Source organism: Ptychodera flava, chromosome 5 (genome assembly GCF_041260155.1).
Source record: "Ptychodera flava strain L36383 chromosome 5, AS_Pfla_20210202, whole genome shotgun sequence".
NCBI lineage: Eukaryota > Metazoa > Hemichordata > Enteropneusta > Ptychoderidae > Ptychodera > Ptychodera flava.
In genome coordinates this window covers 14,737,270-14,756,903 of record NC_091932.1, presented here as the reverse complement: position 1 = coordinate 14,756,903, position 19,634 = coordinate 14,737,270, and the positions used below count along the sequence as shown (strand labels likewise).

At 37.8% G+C, this 19,634-nt stretch overlaps 1 protein-coding gene and 1 long non-coding RNA gene across 2 annotated transcripts; one reads left to right on the top strand and one right to left on the bottom strand.

Annotated features, from left to right (window-relative positions):
- Window positions 1-494: 494 nt before the first annotated feature.
- On the top strand, window positions 495-18,440 carry LOC139133102 (sulfotransferase 1C4-like). The gene is made up of 6 exons (XM_070699521.1): window positions 495-820; window positions 2,218-2,477; window positions 13,164-13,293; window positions 16,961-17,055; window positions 17,535-17,706; window positions 18,091-18,440. The coding sequence occupies exons 1-6, from the start codon at window positions 709-711 to the stop codon at window positions 18,198-18,200; spliced, it is 879 nt and encodes a 292-aa protein (XP_070555622.1). The 5' UTR covers window positions 495-708; the 3' UTR covers window positions 18,201-18,440.
- LOC139132503 (uncharacterized) lies at window positions 8,441-9,580 on the bottom strand. Its single transcript, XR_011552327.1, has 3 exons — window positions 9,436-9,580; window positions 9,006-9,078; window positions 8,441-8,563 (listed from the first exon to the last, which is right to left on the bottom strand). It is a non-coding gene; the product is annotated as an uncharacterized lncRNA (long non-coding RNA).
- Window positions 18,441-19,634: the final 1,194 nt, after the last annotated feature.

Below are 19,634 nucleotides of genomic sequence, written 5' to 3'. Positions count from 1 at the left end.
CATAATTTTCTGATTTCTCACTGTGAATATTGAGAAGATAAACCCCTTTTCCGCGGAGGAGATAGCAATTTTGTAATTTTTTCCACATAGATTTTTGACAGCCATACACAATATTTTCAAGGAAACTAAGGGAATAAGTTGCATCTGTGTTGGCAAAAGAAAGGGTATTGATTTTTTTTAATGTTCCTAACAAAAGAAATTTGCATGTCTGACAGGTGGTATGATGAGACCATCTTAGTTGCTGATAACTTTATCTTGACAAGTTTTCAATTTTTAGTACGTCCAAACATCTACTTCTCATTCAATTTACTCTTGAATTTTAAACATAATCAATAATTTTGGAACATAGTTTTAACAAATAATCCTGAAACTAAATTGTAAGTTAAAAGTTGTTAAGAAACTAATAAAATTGAAAAAGCCTTTAGCAAAAATGTCTGAGTGAACAGATCAAGGGGAATTGTGGGTAGCCTCACTTACTGTGTGGTCGACACTGATCTGCGTCATTGACCTTAGGTCGCCCTACATTAGCATCAAATCCTGACCGATCAAGGGGCCGAACTAACCCAGCCTGGTACCTGTGCAAACAGACAATACGTGTTTGACTTCCACGTGGTCTCATACAGAGGGGAGTTAGAGTTGATCTATTTCTTCGAGGGGAGGACGTAAAAGTTTCTGTAGATCTTCACGTTTGAGTCAGAATCCTCACACATGGACGATTCTAAGCCAGGAAATTCAAGGCTGTTGCGACTTCCATACGGGAAGTTGAAGACAATGGAAGTACGAGAAGATGACATATTTCTGAGTACCTACCCTAAATCAGGTGAGGTCGCAAACGTCGAATCTTAAATGAGGACCGACTGAGGCAAGCATCGCCGTGCAAGGACGCACATCGGTTTTTTTAAACGTACAAAAAGTATTTATTCTTACAAGTAGGTAACTTGGAAATTCCCGCTATACTTTTTTCCGATATTGTGTGGCCGCCCTAACATGTATACTTGTAATGCACATGACTCGTTACGGTCAGGGAGTGTTCTCGAACAAATCTGAGGATGGGATAAGCTTAGTTTTGCGATCGTTCGAGGAACACTGTTACTGGCACTGTACCCATTACTTGAGTTTTCATTTGAAATGAGTCCAATATTAAGTCGACTGATGGTGTCATTCGACAACGGAATTTTCCACACGGCACTGCTAGTGTTTGGGTTGTGACTTTGGTCACGTGATACTTGCGTACTCGCCGATATACAGAATGCATTGCATTTAGCTTGCGGCGCTTAGTTGGATAGAATGTGGCGTTGGAAAAAAGTCGCAAATCCCTGCGACACTGCATTTTGATGAGAAGAGGTATGCTTAGAGGTAATTGCAGTGAAGAGGTAATTGCAGTGTAACCATAGGAGAAAGAAATCAGTCCCCTAGGGTGGGAGGGAGGTTTTTTGTGCAACGGTTTATCTTATTTTATTTTATTAATTTTGACTGTGATATTTCAAATAAAGTTCAAGTCCAAACCGTCTGACTGCTTTCTTTATTAATACAAGTAATTTTTGTTAATTTTGACTGTGGTATTTCAAATACAGATTTCGACTCCACACCGTCTGACTGCTTTATATATTACCGACAAGTCCTTATCTCCTCTCCAACTTGTGTATACGCCACTGTAATTGCTCCGTAAACATTGCCAACTTGCTAATCCGCTGTCGGTATCAGCGGATTAAGTTATTGAGTCAACACCACAGCCGTCCCACACGCATTAAAATAAGGATCACTACGCATTAAAATAAGGATCACTACGTGTGGGACGGCTGTGGTGTTGACTTAATAAGCTAATCCGCTGATACGCTCAGTCATTAACAAGTTGGCAATGTTTGTGCAGCAATTAGAGTGGTATGTGTACTGGTTGAAGAGGAGATAAGGAATTGGAAACACAGTCAGACAGTTTGGAGTCGAAAGCTTTATGTGAAATATCACAGTCAAAATTAATAAAATCAAATATTAAAGGTAAACCCATGCACAAAGAAAACCTCCTCCCCACCAAGGGGACTTTCATCTGCCCCCTGTGGTGTAACAGGATTCTTACCAATATTAACATACTTCTCCTCATTGTACGCATTTTCGCGTTTTCGCAAAAGGTTCACACATCAGTCTTTCAGCAAAGTTTGATACAGGTTTTACAGGGTATATCTTCGAACCGATACATACTATTTTTGATCCGTTGTCCAGGTACTCATTGGGTACTAAGAATCATTGCGTCGATCTTAAGAGGCAGCGACATTGATGCGACAGGCCTGCCTGCTCCTGAACACCCGTTCGTCGAGATAATGCTGACTGAGGAAGACGACGACCCGAGGCTTCTACTGGCCAAGAAAAACGACGGACATCCAGTGAATTTTCACCCTAACATGATGAAATCACCTCGTTTGATGGCAACACATGCACCTTACGATCTTCTGCCGACTCAATTTCATGAAAAAAGACCAAAGGTAGTTGAATGCAGTGTATTTAATCTGCCATTTTGTATTATTTTTACGTTTTAGAAAAGAATCTTTATCATACATGCTATGCCTGTATTGCCATTCTCCTATTGTTTAGACGGTACACTGCAAATTTTTCTGGTTTGTCGGGCAGCAAAATTCAAGCCAAAAATAAACCGGCTTGTTTGTCAGTAAACGGATTGTTTCGAGTTGTGAATTTTGGCTTATTTTTGGCTTTCTGGCATGCCAAGTCTGGTTTCTGTGCAAGCCAGTTTGGGTTTTGACACAGGGGGCAGATGAAAGTCCCCTGGGTGGGGAGGAGGTTTTCTTTGTGCAACGGTTTACCTTTAATATTTGATTTTATTAATTTTGACTGTGATATTTCAAATAAAGCTTTCGACTCCAAACTGTCTGACTGTCTTTCCAATTCCTTATCTCCTCTTCAACCAGTACACATACCACTCTAATTGCTGCACAAACATCGCAAACTTGTTAATGACTGAGCGTATCAGCGGATTAGCTTATTAAGTCAACACCACAGCCGTCCCACACGTAGTGATCCTTATTTTAATGCGTGTGGGACGGCTGTGGTGTTGACTCAATCCCTTAATCCGCTGATACCGACAGCGGATTAGCAAGTTGGCAATGTTTACGGAGCAATTACAGTGGCGTATACACAAGTTGGAGAGGAGATAAGGACTTGTCGGTAATATATAAAGCAGTCAGACGGTGTGGAGTCGAAATCTGTATTTGAAATACCACAGTCAAAATTAACAAAAATTACTTGTATTAATAAAGAAAGCAGTCAGACGGTTTGGACTTGAACTTTATTTGAAATATCACAGTCAAAATTAATAAAATAAAATAAGGTAAACCGTTGCACAAAAAACCTCCCTCCCACCCCAGGGGACTGATTTCTTTCCCCTATGGTTTTGATACGGCATATATACATGCCAAGCAAAGATCACTTCAGCTTGCCAGTAAGCCAGTTAGTACTGAACAATGGTTTACAGGCAATCCACTCTTTTATATGAACTAGGCTTGCTAGCAAGCCATGTTTTAGATACTGTGGCTTGCCCATATACCAGATAGTGCTGAACAGTGGCTTATTTGTAAACCAATACCATACTTCTCTGGCTCAAAAGTAAGCCAATTCTGGTTCCATCTGGTTTGAAGATAAGCCAATATTACTGCAATGTGGCTTACCAACAAACCAATTTCTGACTAATTATAGTTTACAAAGCAAGCCATTATAAGGATTCCTCTGGTTTACTAACAAGCCATTACAAGCTGGTTTGCAGACATGCCACTCCCGGGCTTTTGTATGGCTTGCTGACAAACCAGTTCAATGTTAGCCATATTGCTGGGGGATAATTATTTCTGACCATCCTTCAAATTTAAATTGGATTTCTTCAAATTTTGCAGACACAGGGGAGGATTATCATACCATGGAATGGCCTATTGGGTCCTCTATGTGATGGAGCTACACAAAGCAGCACTGTAAAATATCTGAAACACAAACAACAGCTGAAATAGTTAGAAATCCTGCATGCAAGCTACATTAAATAACAACAACAATCATCAAAATTAATTTCAGATTAACATTTATTGCAATCTACAAGAAATGAAACAGTAATTGTTGCAACATAATTAAATCTAATACTTACAAGGGTATACTCACTGAAAATGACATTCTTATGAATGATACTTGTAAGATCATACTGATAACATAATTTGATGTTATAAAGTTTACCTCATGCATCTGATACAAAATTGCTGGCTGTTTCACCGGGAAATCCCCTGCGCATTACAGACCACTCATAATTGTCAGCACATTTAGTTCACATCCCAGCTTTGTCAAGCCAGAAGTACTCTACAAATTGACAGGTTCCTTTCAGACATCTGATGTAATTAAATTTTGAGACCCTAGATAACTAAGCAAACCCAGCACAACATTGTCTCTTTCCATGCTGCAGAATATAACACCTTCAAGAAACAACACAAACTGCTTGCTCCTTCATAGACGAGCATATCTAAACAGGGCTGCTGCTTTGCATCTCTTCCTCGGAGTTTTCCAGTATCCTGGAATATAAAAGTTGTAAACATTTAAAATTTGAGGCACAAGGTTAATCATGGTAAAACACTCAGTGCCAAGCTACTAGTACAATGAGGGCAAGGCCTATCTACTGGTATGTTTAGGGAATTTGTGCAAGTATATTGGAATGTTCATTGGCAGCATTCTAAATTACAGTCATGTTCTTAAACACATATTTGACTGCAGGTACACTATTATCAAGTCTTTCTTGGTGCACCAATAATCTGACATGACTACTCAAGGTAAAGTCTCTTAGCGTGAGAAAGATAGCTCTTACAAGTTATTGTCAATGTCATAGGCCTTGCTGCATAACTGCACTGGCGAAAATGTGTAAACTATGGTTTGAATGTCATGATAATGAATTTCAAATCCAGAATATCAAAATGAATATATAACCACAGGCTACCCAGACAGAATAAAATAAGCTTGTCATTGAGTTTTTCTCACTGTTTTCTCTATCAGTTCCTCTCCTTTTTCTTCATCACAGTCCCTCTATGGATATAGGGACTGTGTCTTCATGCTCTGAATGATCGGAGTAAATAAAATAAACGGTTATATAATCTAACCTAGCCTCTTATAAACCCTTTATTCATTTTACATACATTACAAGGACGTTTATCTCTCATATACACATCTTGTAATTAATTTGTCAACACAACTAATTATGCTAATCCGTGGACTTATCAAGAGTTGGTCAACATTGCAAAGATAGAGATGTAAAACCCGTTTTAGTAACCATTCCTATCTTTCGCGATGTTGACCAACACGTAAAATCCCTGATAAGTCCACGGATTAGCATAATTAGTTGTGTTGACTAATTAATTACAAGGTGTGTATATGAGAGATAAACGTCCTTGTAATGTATGTAAAATGAATAAAGGGTTAAGAGGCTAGGTTAGATTATATAACCGTTTATTTTATTTACTCCGATCAGTCAGAGCATGAAGACACAGTCCCTATATCCATAGGGGGACTGTGATGAAGAAAAGGAGAGGAACTGATAGAGAAAACAGTGAGAAAAACTCAATGAGCTTATTAATACTGTCTGGGTAGCCTGTGATATAACAAGGCAAGATATATTAGAGTCACAGTGCAATGTGCTTTTGAGACTTGCAAAGAAGTTGGAAAGACTTTGAGAAAGCATTTTATCACTCTGGCTATGCAACAGCCATCATTGATGATATAATACACATGTATATAGTTTGAAATAAGTAAATGAGGCTCCATTAACTGTAACTTTTGGCTACTTCTTCAGTATTTCACTACTGTTTATCATCTACAGTTTTTTGGCCTACTTCCCTCAGCATACTAAAATGCCAAGTATTGTGTTTGTAAACACAGCCTGTAGTTTTATGACTTTTATAATTGACAAATGAATTCTTGTCCAGCCCTAAATGAAATTTCAACAATAACAATGCTACATGTACATACTGTACTGAGTAGCTAAACATTGAGGATTTCATCATGCTTCAATGACTTGAATGGGAAAGTGCAGTTGATAAGCAGAACAAAAATGCTGTCAGAAAGCCCTAAAGTTGTGGCTAATGGAGATCAGAACAACAGAACTAAGCCATAATCACGGTGACGGTACCAAGTAAACATATGATTCATGTGAATGAGGGTATGGTTGATGGTCATATCGGCCTTTTATCTGGAAATAAATTGACAAATGCCTATTTGACATGGCCATGTCCTTGTACAACATCCTAGCACAGCTTTGACGAGCACTCTGTGTACCACCCATGTACCTGACAACGCTGTAGCAGCACAGGCTACCCAGACAGTATTAATAAGCTCATTGAGTTTTTCTCACTGTTTTCTCTATCAGTTCCTCTCCTTTTCTTCATCACAGTCCCCCTATGGATATAGGGACTGTGTCTTCATGCTCTGACTGATCGGAGTAAATAAAATAAACGGTTATATAATCTAACCTAGCCTCTTAACCCTTTATTCATTTTACATACATTACAAGGACGTTTATCTCTCATATACACACCTTGTAATTAATTAGTCAACACAACTAATTATGCTAATCCGTGGACTTATCAGGGATTTTACGTGTTGGTCAACATCGCGAAAGATAGGAATGGTTACTAAAACGGGCCTCCTTTTTCATTTACATCTCTATCTTTGCAATGTTGACCAACTCTTGATAAGTCCACGGATTAGCATAATTAGTTGTGTTGACAAATTAATTACAAGATGTGTATATGAGAGATAAACGTCCTTGTAATGTATGTAAAATGAATAAAGGGTTTATAAGAGGCTAGGTTAGATTATATAACCTTTTTTTTTTATTTACTCCGATCATTCAGAGCATGAAGACACAGTCCCTTTATCCATAGAGGGACTGTGATGAAGAAAAAGGAGAGGAACTGATAGAGAAAACAGTGAGAAAAACTCAATGACAAGCTTATTCTATTCTGTCTGGGTAGCCTGTGGTAGCAGGGGTAATTTTACACACATCCCTGATATAGGAATGTGCGCTGTAGATATGTGACATGCCTAGCACCATATGCATGTACCAGAAGTGCTGATCACCTCCCTGTACCAGGAACTGTGTTCAGCATTTGAGGCACAGTAATGAACACATCCACATATACCAGCTGTCAGCCCTTTTTACCCTTGTCACATAAAAGCTTACCTCCCTGTACCAGCCTTATTGTAAACACACAGTGCAATTGTGCCTATGCAGACATTCATGGACCAGTGATGTTGGAATTTCTCTATTAGAGAACTGCACACATTGCTTCTACAAGGTTGATTTGGAAGCAAATTTTCAAGCTCATTTTTTCAAACCCATGTTACATGTACTATTTGCAAAACTATTGTACAGGACTGTTAACACACTAGGTACATGGATGTGAAATGCAGCTGTGCTACTTATTTTTCTACTGTACTGAAGTTATTATTTTAATAGCTGGTAGTCTCTTTAGCTTCTCAGAGCTGGTACAGGTATGTACACATCCCTTAACCAGCCCTCAGAATGTAACAGGGTGTGAGAGATTTCCAGTGTAGGGTTACACGGACGTCGTTGTACTGAATCTGACAGAAATTATAAATCCAGCATGATGAAAACTCCATCAGCTGTAGCCATTGGCAATTTCCAAGTAGTTTTGTTGTGTGTATATACTGCAGTTTCTTGTTCTACTTCTAATGAATGTCCAACATACAGGATCAACCCAGTTAATATGTGTACAGCATGGTTATTGTTAAAAATCTAATTTCAGTCTGGAATAGAATTCATTTGTCAACAATAACAATGGTTGTTAAGCATGTACACAGTACATTGTCAAGCAGAACACTGGTATTCAAGAGACTGTTATATAGCTATCAAAACTGCAGTTTGTACACACAACAATGAAGATTGAAAATTGCTAAAACTTACAGCTAATGTCAGAGCAAACTAGTAAAGGCACATTATCTGCCTTGACTAGTTTGTACTGAATCACAGTAACAAATTTTTTTCAACAAGCAATACTTACGTCACAACTGTTACCATATTTCCAACTGCAGTTTTTCCACCAAAGACAATCTTGAGAAACAAAAATGTTTGATGCCTGTTTAAAAATAAGAGAAATGGCAATTAAATTATGTTTTGATACACCAGACTAAGATTCACTATCATAATCCAGGCGAAAGCAAGTGGCTCCCCTCATATGATCGATTATAACAATAACAAGTTTAAACATGTCTGTCTGTTTTGTGACCACGACAAAGATAATATGTCACAGATATGTATCCCCTAATAACAGCTGAAATTTAAACAAAACCCAAAAGTGTTAGTGTAATATGTGGAAATATGAGGAACATTCATGCCTAATGTGATTATTATCACTGCACATAACGATACTTGATCACCTTTTATATATCCGCTCTTTGAATTCCATATCTCAGGGCAGAGTCTTTATTTAGCTTAGACATTGTATTCAGAGAATCCATTGTTAATTTGTAGAGCTGAAGGCACTTTCTGTATCAAGTATGTTATGTCCTGGACAATCTGTTGAAAATGAAACAAATAATTATCAATTACCGAAAAGTGGAAGTCAATAGTCACATTTGTACAGGAAGTTATTTGCTAAAAATGAATCACTTTAATATTTATCCGTCTTGAGTGTCAAGATGGCTCACAAAATGTGTGTAAGCAATGTTGAAGGACCCAAGTTCAAATCATGCTGTGGAAACATAAATTTGCCTTGAATAACAGAATCAACTATTACATCTTTATGGCCAAAGGATTTGTGAGGTATGTGTTTGTATTAAATCATCTAAGTTGCCAGTTTGAGGTTGTTATCAACATAAACAAGAAATATCATACATGAAACAGTATGTTTGTTATTGAAAGAATGGCATGAGGATACCTGCAAATAAGCTGTGGCAAGTCAGTTTGCCTGAAAATCACACAGAAAGGTAGCATGAAACAAATGTGCAGTTTTACTCACTTTTTCCGGTAAAGTGGGCATCTCTTTACTGTGGCAATAGCTCTTGTTGCAGCTATTTGTTGGTGTCTCCGTCCTATACAATAATGACAAAGGGTTATTTAATGCAATTTTCCTGTAAACTGATGGATGACAAAATTTAAATGATTACCATCTTTCCGTTCAGTATGGACAATGGCAAGGGGTTATTAAATGTACAGCAGACTACAGACGACGTACACCGGACGACGCATCCATGATCCACCTCTCAGAATAGCCCTGCGCGTACAGGTCTGTGTGTTCCCGGCGTTATAACTTATAGTTATACGGCCTCCGCTACAGCCCTGCAACGGTCTATGGAGATAACTGGGGTCTCTGCGGTCCGGATGAGGACTGCAAACAAAAACGCTGTCTTTTTGGACGAAATTCTGCTCTATCCCTATTCCCTGCCTACCTTAACCTCCTTACCGACCCAAGGAAAGATGCGATTAACTTCTGCTAACATCCGAAACCGCTCATTTTCTGAAACATAACGTACTCGACAGGTTGTTTACCCACGGGGATCGCCATTTTGAATCTCGCTGCAACAACCCCAGTTATCTCCATAGACCGTTGCAGGGCTAGCTAGTGGTGGAGACCGTATAACGCCGGGAACACACAGACCTGTACTCAGGGGTACTCTAAGAAAAGCTCCTCGTCGCTGACCAGCTGACACAGTGGAGCTAAGAAAACGCATCTGATTATTCACCGAGCACTGACGATTTCGGGGAAACACATTCATTCGCGGTGGTGAAAAGCCATACAAACACGATAAACATACAAAAGGGACAAACACACATCAGTTCAGCCTGATAAAATGAAATTGAAGGCTAATTTGTTACATCCTTGGCAATGATCATTGATAATGTCAATGAGTAGCAAGCAGTGCTATCAAGTTTCGCTGGTGCACCCGTCCATGGTGTAGCGGTATGTTGAAGACAATGGCGAATAGTTGTGACAAGGAAGTTTTCACTTTTTTCGACAATACTCAAACGCATGTATGTTACTTAAAAATGGTTCAAGCTAACCGATATGCTTTGAGGAAAAAATAAGCCCGGTTTAAATCAATGACTTTGCAAATCTTCTACAGAATATGCAAAAACAAGCTTACGTTTGATTTGTGGCTGTACATTCCAAGACGTCGGGTGCAACTTGCATCTGACCCGTGTATATGTGGTGGCGAATAGCTATCGTTGAGGTACAGTTCTTGCTTGCGAAGTAATTCTTCATCGGTGACGGAAGCCATTACTGTCGACTTGTGCCGGAGTACGGAATCGTAAGCGCTGATACGATCGTATTTCGGCATATTTGTCGTCTGAGGACATGTATAGTACTTGGAGATAAACCGACTGGCACTGCTATTATATCCGTTGTGCATTCATAGATGTCGCAGGGCTGATTGCTCTATGCTCTCAGCTGCTCGAGCGAGTATCATGAAATCTAACGCGAGTATTTTGAACAAATTTTGGCGGGCCTCATAACTCTCGTGAAGGGATGAGGTTATGTTTCAAAACACGAAAACATACCCATTTTACACACTCCAGCCTATTTTTAACACCCTATCTCATTTCAAACTCAAAATAAATCTTCTTCAAAGTGTGGAAACCTATGTCGACATCTTCATATTTAATTTGTTTGCTCTCAATGTGTGCCATAAACCCTCGCTTTAAGGGGAACTGCCCGACAGCGGAATAATATCAAGAAGTAATACGGTTGACATCACTCCTTGGTAACCAACTTTTTATGAGTACAGCGATGAGCAAGCAAGGTCGATTTCAGTTGATTTCGTAGCTAATTTCGGAGAGGCCGTAGGAAAACTGTGAAAACCGAAGTCATAACGAAAGCATGCATGTATGATCGTGATGTGTCCGCATTTTGACTTGTTGCTGAGCAACTCGTCAAAATACGGACACGTCACTCGAAACCGACGCCGTATCGTCCAAACTTCGTGTAATAACTTCTAATCATTTTATTGTCAGCACTCATTATTTGACCTTCCAATTAAGCGCTAGTCCTGTGAGGAAACAGTAGGGTTGTAAAAAGGTGATCGACAAACTTTAAGTTCAAAATGTCAAATATTATCGTCTGATATATTTTCTGAGTAATCTGGCAGTTACTGATGCCTACACGACGTGTTGCGTGGGACAGAGGAAACGATGGCCAGCGACTATAGTGTTGAAATCATCATGAAAAACAATCTAACCTTGTTCAGAACATATGTTGATATGTTATTTTGTTGTAGAGAAAACAGTATTTGAGCCCCGATGGGTTCAAGTCCCTCATGGGTCACCACTGTATTATATATATATATATATATATATATATATATATATATATATATATATATATATATATATATATATATATATATATATATATATATATATATATATATATATGTATGTATATATATATATATATATATATATATATATATATATATATATATATATATATATATATATAATTATTATCAGTATTATTTTATTATTTTATTATAAAGCCTAAAAAAGAAGAGAAATAAAAAACTGATACGCGGACAATTTCAAATAATCAAATTAAAGCGCAGTGGTCGTCGCGCTGCGCGTGCTCCTGAGGGGTTCCCTTGTTGACAACATATCCGAGAATGCCGCATGAGGTTACGGGTTGATTATTATGTTTGCGATATTGCCGCTGATATGGCAGCTAATTTGTTACAAGCATACCAGCTTACCAAATCTAACACGCAATAAATAGTCAATTAATCTAAGTTAAATATCTGCTGAACATTGAACAGTAATTACACGCTGGATTTAGATCACATTTGATCATGATTTTCTTGAATCAGTTAAATGGGGCTCGCTCGAGCCATGGAGCTAAACACTTACTTGCATGGGTCACTTTCCATTCACCAATGTATTATATATATATATATATATATATATATATATATATATATATATATATATATATATATATATATATATATATATATATATATATATATATATATATATATATATATATATATATATATACTCGGCAGACAGGATGTTGTCTCAAGGAGGACAACAACCTAAAATTATCAGACAGTTTCATACAGCTATGTCAAGACATCCTCAATTTTTTGAAAAATTCATGTAACACCGAAAGACATCATATATTATATAAGACCATGAATAACTTAAGGTGTGGTGGTACCTTATCAGTATTGCTTTGGAAGCCAAGGCAGTTGACTGTATTGTTTTCAAATCCCCGAAACAGTCGCCTTGGTAAATAACTGATGAAAACCTAGGAGATTTTGATGCTGTTATTTCTTTGCTGTATATTAATTGTTATAAACTAATCCTGCTGATGTCATATCTTCATCATTCATATGACACAATCATAGAGAACCCATAATGATCTATTGCATGCACTTGCATGACGTTACTTTACATCATTGCTGTATTTATTTCCATCCGAGTGAATTTAAACTGTTTAACTACTTTTGACTATATATATATATATATATATATATATATATATATATATATATGTATTATTAATTCTATTATAAAGCCTTCAAAAGAAGACAAATACAAAACTGATACACAGACAATTTGGATATAATCAAATTAAATGAAAACACTCAGTACAAGACAAAAGAAAACCCATGTTTAAAATGATCTTAATAACATATTAAGCAGATAACGACTGTGTAAACTTTCGCCAGATATAGATATATAGATATATCTGATATATATATATATATATATATATATATATATATATATATCTGATATATCTGATATATATCTGATATATATATATATATATATATATATATATATATATATATATATATATATATATATATATATATATATATATATATATATATATACAAAGAAGGTTTGATCATCACTATGATGTCGACATATTGAATGCTTGTAATTGTGATATCGATGGAACTGGTCGTGACTCGGCAGACATTATCGTTATCATAACAGTGATCAATGGTGCTGCAGAAGTAATTAATTGCCTTCAAGCGAGTGTCCGGCTATTAATTTTCACCACTTGTCTCTTTCGTGACGAGTGTATCCTACGCTTATACTAGGCCATGACGTTCGAATTTTGAAGACCATTATCACTGACATGACTTTCTATATTGTATCATTGCAGCTGATTTACGTAGCCCGTAACCCGAAAGACTTGGTGGTATCTGCTTTCAAGCTGTTCGGCATGCCTCCGTTCCATGTATACGACGAATTTCCGCAATTGCTGGAGGAATTCCTTGCCGGCGAGGCAATTGGTATGTTCGCGGTTATGTAAACGTCCCTGCGTGGAAAACAAAAAAAATAAAATTACGTCTCGTTATTGAAATGTAGAAAGCAAGGTCAGCTGTAGGGCACGATGTGATACAACATAAAACAAACTAGTAATACAATCTGTATGTATGGCACTTCAGCCACTTTTGATGGCATTAGCAACTAATTATAACACAAAGGTATCATTTTCAGGTGACTACTCACCCATGCCTTTATTTGAAGGGAACACTACCGTCCGGGAAAACGTTTTACCAGGGCGATCTAGCTGCTTGTGCCGCGTTTGCCTCATGTGAAAAAAGGGCTGTTGTTAAGGTGTAAACATGTTTTTTTTTAAACGTAGGGCAATTTCAACCTGTGAAAGGTATGCCTTCAAGTCGACATTTACTGTCGTGACAACCGTGGGGCAGTGGTTAGGGTACAAGACTCACTATCTGAGGATGGTGAGTTCAAGACTCCAGTGGTGTTGTATCCCTGAGCAAGGCACTTTGCTACATTGGGTAATGCGTTATGGGTATCTCATCCTGTAATTGGGTTGCCCTTTTGGATCAGTAGTAATATAAATAAAAACTAGAAAGCATTTGCAAGCAAAAGCGAAGTTCCAGAGACCAGAGCAGCGGAAGAAACAAGAGAATGTGTGACAAAGATAGGTGCGGAATGAAAGAGTGCTTTGGATTTTACAGTAATATTCAAGCACGTACCTATATAGTTAGGGCTGATAGCAGTAAACACCAATACAACTAAAAGCAAGGCAGTCCGGGGAATTACAGTACACAGATTACAAATGCCTACATGTACGGTAAAAACGCAACAGATACATACGGTGGCGACAACGCACGGAAATGTACATCAGACGACATTCTCGCGAGCCAGAGCAATTATTTTCGCTCCGCTGACCTACGCAAAAATCAATCGCTTGACGGGTAGCGCTGAGTTGTTGTCGTAAAGAGGCCCGTAGTCTAGTTTACGATGATGATCAGACGAGAGGAAACATCGTACCTACGCCGTTGAAATTGAAAACCGAGGCCACATGCATTTTCATTTGATTAGGCCTAAAAGCACAGACTAAAACAATTTTCATTGCTATGTCGCTGTTTTCACAAGATACTGACCGTTTGATCTTGGAAAGTTGAGTTGCTTTTACGTGCAGCCAACGCATGCCGGTGCGGTGACAGACAGTTCACTATGAATGCCTAGCTCTGCATGGCTGGGCTGTGTGTTACCGGCGTTAAACGGCCTCCCACCACAGCCCCGCAGACTGATATAGGAAAAACCGCTGGTGGCTCCTCAGAAATACGGCGGGCAGTTTCTCCGCCAAAAAAGCCGATTTTGAATCCAAATTTTGCATTGATCTGCGTTTTCGAGCACACCCACCTCGCCTAGGTACACGATGTGCCCAGCCGCGCTTGTAAACTAGGGGAAAGTCTACTTTTCTCTCTCTATGCGAGCGAAGCGATCGTATGCCGCCGCCATTTTTAATCTCATTCAACCATGAGCATTCGGGCGAAACAGTATAGCGCCACGTACGGCGAGTATTTAGAGAAAAATAAAATCAAAAAGCAACAAAAAACAAAGCGAAAGAAAGCTAGAATTATTAATAGCTGAACGCAAAATGATAGTTGAGCAATCCAAAATAAAAAATAAATAAATAAACAAACAAGAAATGCCCGTAAATCCCGTCCAAGCTGAGCGATGATGTCATAAGCGTGACGCAATGCATTCTGGGTAATTAAGGTAAAATTTGTGTCTAGCATGTTCCATTGTAGTAATACCGGAAATAGAGAAAGAAAGAAAGAAAGAAAGAAAGAAAGAAAGAAAGAAAGAAAGAAAGAAAGAAGGAAAGTGAGCAAAAACTAACAGTTCCAGAGCTGGTCTCTGGAACTAATAATCAAATTGCTGGCAAAGGTTGCTTACTTATATCAGCTGTTGATTGCCAAATTGCATGCTGCTGAAAACGATCGCAAACTATTCAATTTGTGTTATTCTAAAGTACCAGATTAGTCTTATTCTTAACACTGCAACTCTCCATGCTTAACACTTTGTTTAATATTGCAAGCTACTCTAAAATATTTGTAATCGTTCAAGTACTACGAAGAACAAATTTGATAATTTGTAACTGTCACTGCTAATCACTTGGTTAAAACACAGGTGCTATGGAACTCTGTAATTTAATTTACAAATGCGATGTAAAATCAATCGACGGACGTTTTAGCTGCTAACAGTAGAGACGTATTTTTAAGGTGAAGTACTACGAATTACGTCAAATTAGGTTGTGGTGTCATTTTCTTGAAACTTTGCACAAATATTCTTGGAAGTTGTGCAAGTACAAAAGTGAAATAAAAAATGGGGTCACCACGCTCGTTTCCATGGAAACGGACGTTAAAATGGCGTCGTTAGAAATAAATAACAATGATATAATTCACTTAAACTAAAGAAAGCAATTATAAAACGCTTAGCAAATGAGTTAATTTTAATAAATACGAATGTATAGTTTTCATGATGTTTGTAAAGAAATTTTAACATTAGTATGGATTACGAAATGACTATATCGAAATTATATCACTACATAATGGTGTCAATTTGACCAAACTTGGCGAATAAAATCCTGACATAATACCATTTAGTTTACACTTTTAATAAAAGGGTGTTACCACGCTAGTTTTTACAATATCTCCAGTTGAATGGGTAATATGCGCCATGTAAATGGGAGAGAAATGTTAATTTTTCGCTCATATTGAATAAAAACCAGCTTCCTAGGGGGTCAAAATATGACAAGGTTTGAATGGTGTCATTTTGACCAAACTTAGCGAATAAAATCATGACATAATACCATTTAGTTTACACTTTTAATAAAAGGGTGTTACCACGCTAGTTTTTACAATATCTCCAGTTGAATGGGTAATATGCGCCATGTAAATGGGAGAGAAATGTTAATTTTTCGCTCATATTGAATAAAAACCAGCTTCTTAGGGGGTCAAAATATGACAAGGTTTGAATGGTTTCATTTTGACCAAACTTGGCGAATAAAATCATGACATAATACCATTTAGTTTACACTTTTAATAAAAGGGTGTCACCACGCTACTTTTTACAATATCTCAAGGTTAATGGGTAATATGCGCCATGTAAATGGGAGAGAAATGTTAATCTTTCGCTCATATTGAACCAGCTTCCTTGGGGGGTCAAAATATGACAAGGTTATAGGTCACATGTATTTCTAAGAGACTTGATCAAAAATTAGGTAAAAGCGCAATGTCAACAATGACAGGTGATGTAAAATTCATGCGCTACAAAATAACCCCTTTGCGGCAGGCTGGAGTTAAATCTGCGCAGAAACGTTCTTGAGCGCGTGCCCGTCCGAATTCGTCGCACTTTACCTTAATGGGCTCCCATTCTACAGAAATAAAAACAAACCCAAACTGTTTTTTCACACGGAGGCACTGAAATCCTTATTGTTGTCATTACACATATTGGGACACTAGAAAAATAGACCATATTTTAAGTAAAATGGTTAGTCACATTACCCAAATTAGCCAATAAGTGTCTAATATTGTTTACAAGCAATGCACAGTATTGTAGTTACATGCATACACACATTTCATGTGACTTTGAGAGGAAAGTACCATTCATTTTCACAGCGCAACTTTATTGCAGCTAATATGGGACATTGGGGCTCTCATGTACTTGATTGGTGGAAAAGACGACATGACAATAACGTGCTCTACCTGAAATACGAGGATCTTAGGAAGGTAAGCCGGCAACTGGTCATTGTGCAGGAGCAAAAGTTAAATGTTTAGAATTAAAACATAGTTTATGTCGGTGATTCTGTGACATGAAGTCTTTACAGCAAAGTATTACGCATGCATAAGGGTTATTATTACTTTTTGCTTTACCCTTTGACGTGGCATGTGCACCGTGACGGTAATGAGTTAACATGCTGTTTACATCGAGTTTTATGAAAGCTTGACATGTGCGCATGCGTTTAGCGAAATCAAAATTTATCGCCCGACTTTCCGTTTCGCCAATGCTGGTGATTTTAACAATCGCGTGTTGTGCTTTCGGCCTCCTGAAAAGTTTTAAATAGAAAAATCAATAGTAAGAACATGTTTCTCAGGAATTATTGTATAGCAACGTTCATTTTAACAAGCTCGCTTAAATATAATTTGAGAGAGGCAACAATGTTAATATTTTTACAATAAGGTCAAAATCATTCTACCACATTTCTCAGGACCCGAGAGCGGAAATTCAGAATATTGCTGAGTTCATCGGAAAAGACTTGACACCAGAAGACATCGACAAGATAGAACATCACTGTTCCTTCGATTACATGAAAAAAGCTTCGCAAGATGATGTGTTCATGAAGGCGTATGGATGGAAAGAAAACCCCTTTGTCCGCCGAGGTTGGTCATGTTTTAGTTTCCACGTAATCATATTTTGAACTTGCACACATTTTTCAAAGATTGGATTACACGTGACCTTACAAAATGCACCCTCAATGTAGCATACGAACTATAGGTTGTGCAGCCCACTGAACACGTCTGAAAGCATTTAGGTCAGTAATTGCGCATGGACATTTATTCTGTTCGCAAATAATTACCGCTATGATGATCACCTGAGATGATCAGTTAATGCTACACAAAGTCTAGAAGGTGTCGCATTCGAAATTATTTTGAGGTGTTTGCGCGTTGAAACACGCAGATTTAAGTTGTTTAACTATGAAACAGGTAAAGAAAAACAGAAAAAGTGTAAAGGACTTAATCTATTCATTCTCTGTTTAATTTTAGGAAAAGTTGGAGGTTGGAAAGAAACGATCACTGTTGCACAAAACGAGATGATGGACAAGTACTGCGAACAGTGGTTGAAGGGAACGGGATTGGAGTTTGAGATGGAGTAAATCGTTACGGAAAAGAGAGGCCTTTTGGCTCACTTTACCTTAATGACGGGAAACTTATTTTCGTTGGTTCGAGTGATGCAAGCTTTGATTAGAATCTCTACATTCTGTTACAGTACCAATACATCTGAAGAGAAAGATTTTAATTTCACAATTTACAGGAATGTATCGAATTTCCTCCTCATGAATTTCTACCCCATGTACAAAATGTTAGATGTACAATAAAGAAAGCTGTTACAGTTATTGCTGTTTAGTTTGCGTGTCTTTCCAGTATATTTGGTCTTGTTGGTTTTTTGCATGAAATTTTAATTTAAATACAGGGTTTGTGCTCTTAATTTGAGAACTGAATTTCAACCGGGCAAAATATTTGTATCAAATGCAGTGTACGCCGTATTTCGTTTGTACCGACACTCACTTACAATCATCGTTACGACGCAATTCCTAGCTGGAATTGCTGAGATCAGAATTACTTTCTGATTTGTTGGTGTTGTAATGCATTCAAGTAGAGAAAGAAGGAAAATTCTACTCACTCCCACAACGAATAGAACATAAGGCTACACGAAGACGAACAGTAAAATACCTTCTCTGGAGATGGAAGACGTCCTGAATATAGGTGAGTGCACAGTCGCCTGCGGTCTGTTCCGCTCTGCCATGGACGTTTGTACATATGCCTAACAATAGCGTCAAAGAATCGTAGTGTCTTTCACAGTCTCTCCACTCTGAGCACAAACTGCACTGACACACACATTAAAGCCGCTGTGTCTCGCCGTGCCTAATTCGGCCCTATACACAAGACAGTGAAACAGAGAATACACACTACATTTAACGCAGAGCCACCAGTATTTGAACGATGTGAGGAGTTGCTTTCCCTTTACTAGCTTTAAAGGAAAGACCGAATATAATTGCAATTGCAGCTCCAGTCCCTGTAGGTATGATACGCTCATTTACATAATGCTAAACCAGATATGAACTAAAAGCGCTCACGTGTTTCAGTATAAATTGCATTTGTCCGTGAATATCAACTCTTTCCACATGCTTGCAACTTCACTTAAAGTGATATAATCAAATAATTAGCTGAAATAAAAATGATAAATATCTTTGACTGCTCTTTTTGTATTACCACTTTATATAGCAAGTGTAATTGCCTTTGGTCAATCTTATATATGCCAAACTTTGAAAGGTCATTAAGGTCATTAGATATGCAAATTATAAATTAGCTGGTATGATAATGCAAAATATCTTTCACTTATGCGACATATTTTGATCGTAATGTACAAAGCAAGTTCCATAAAGGCTTTTAGGGTCCTTCGAGTCTTATATCTTTATTTAGGAAAGTTAGTTGGTAACAGAGCGTCGCAGCGGCGGAGATATTCGAACCTTTTCGAACTTTTTTCGGGAAAAAGTTGGCGATCGATCTCGAGTTTGAAAATTCGCCGC

Excerpts from the sequence above, each read along its gene's own strand:
- LOC139133102 (XM_070699521.1), top strand. The coding sequence starts at position 709 with ATGGACGATTCTAAGCCAGGAAATTCAAGGCTGTTGCGACTTCCATAC. Across the intron at positions 821-2,217 it reads GAGTACCTACCCTAAATCAG|GTACTCATTGGGTACTAAGA; the intron begins GTGAGGTCGCAA and ends TCCGTTGTCCAG. Across the intron at positions 13,294-16,960 it reads CCTTGCCGGCGAGGCAATTG|CTAATATGGGACATTGGGGC; the intron begins GTATGTTCGCGG and ends ACTTTATTGCAG.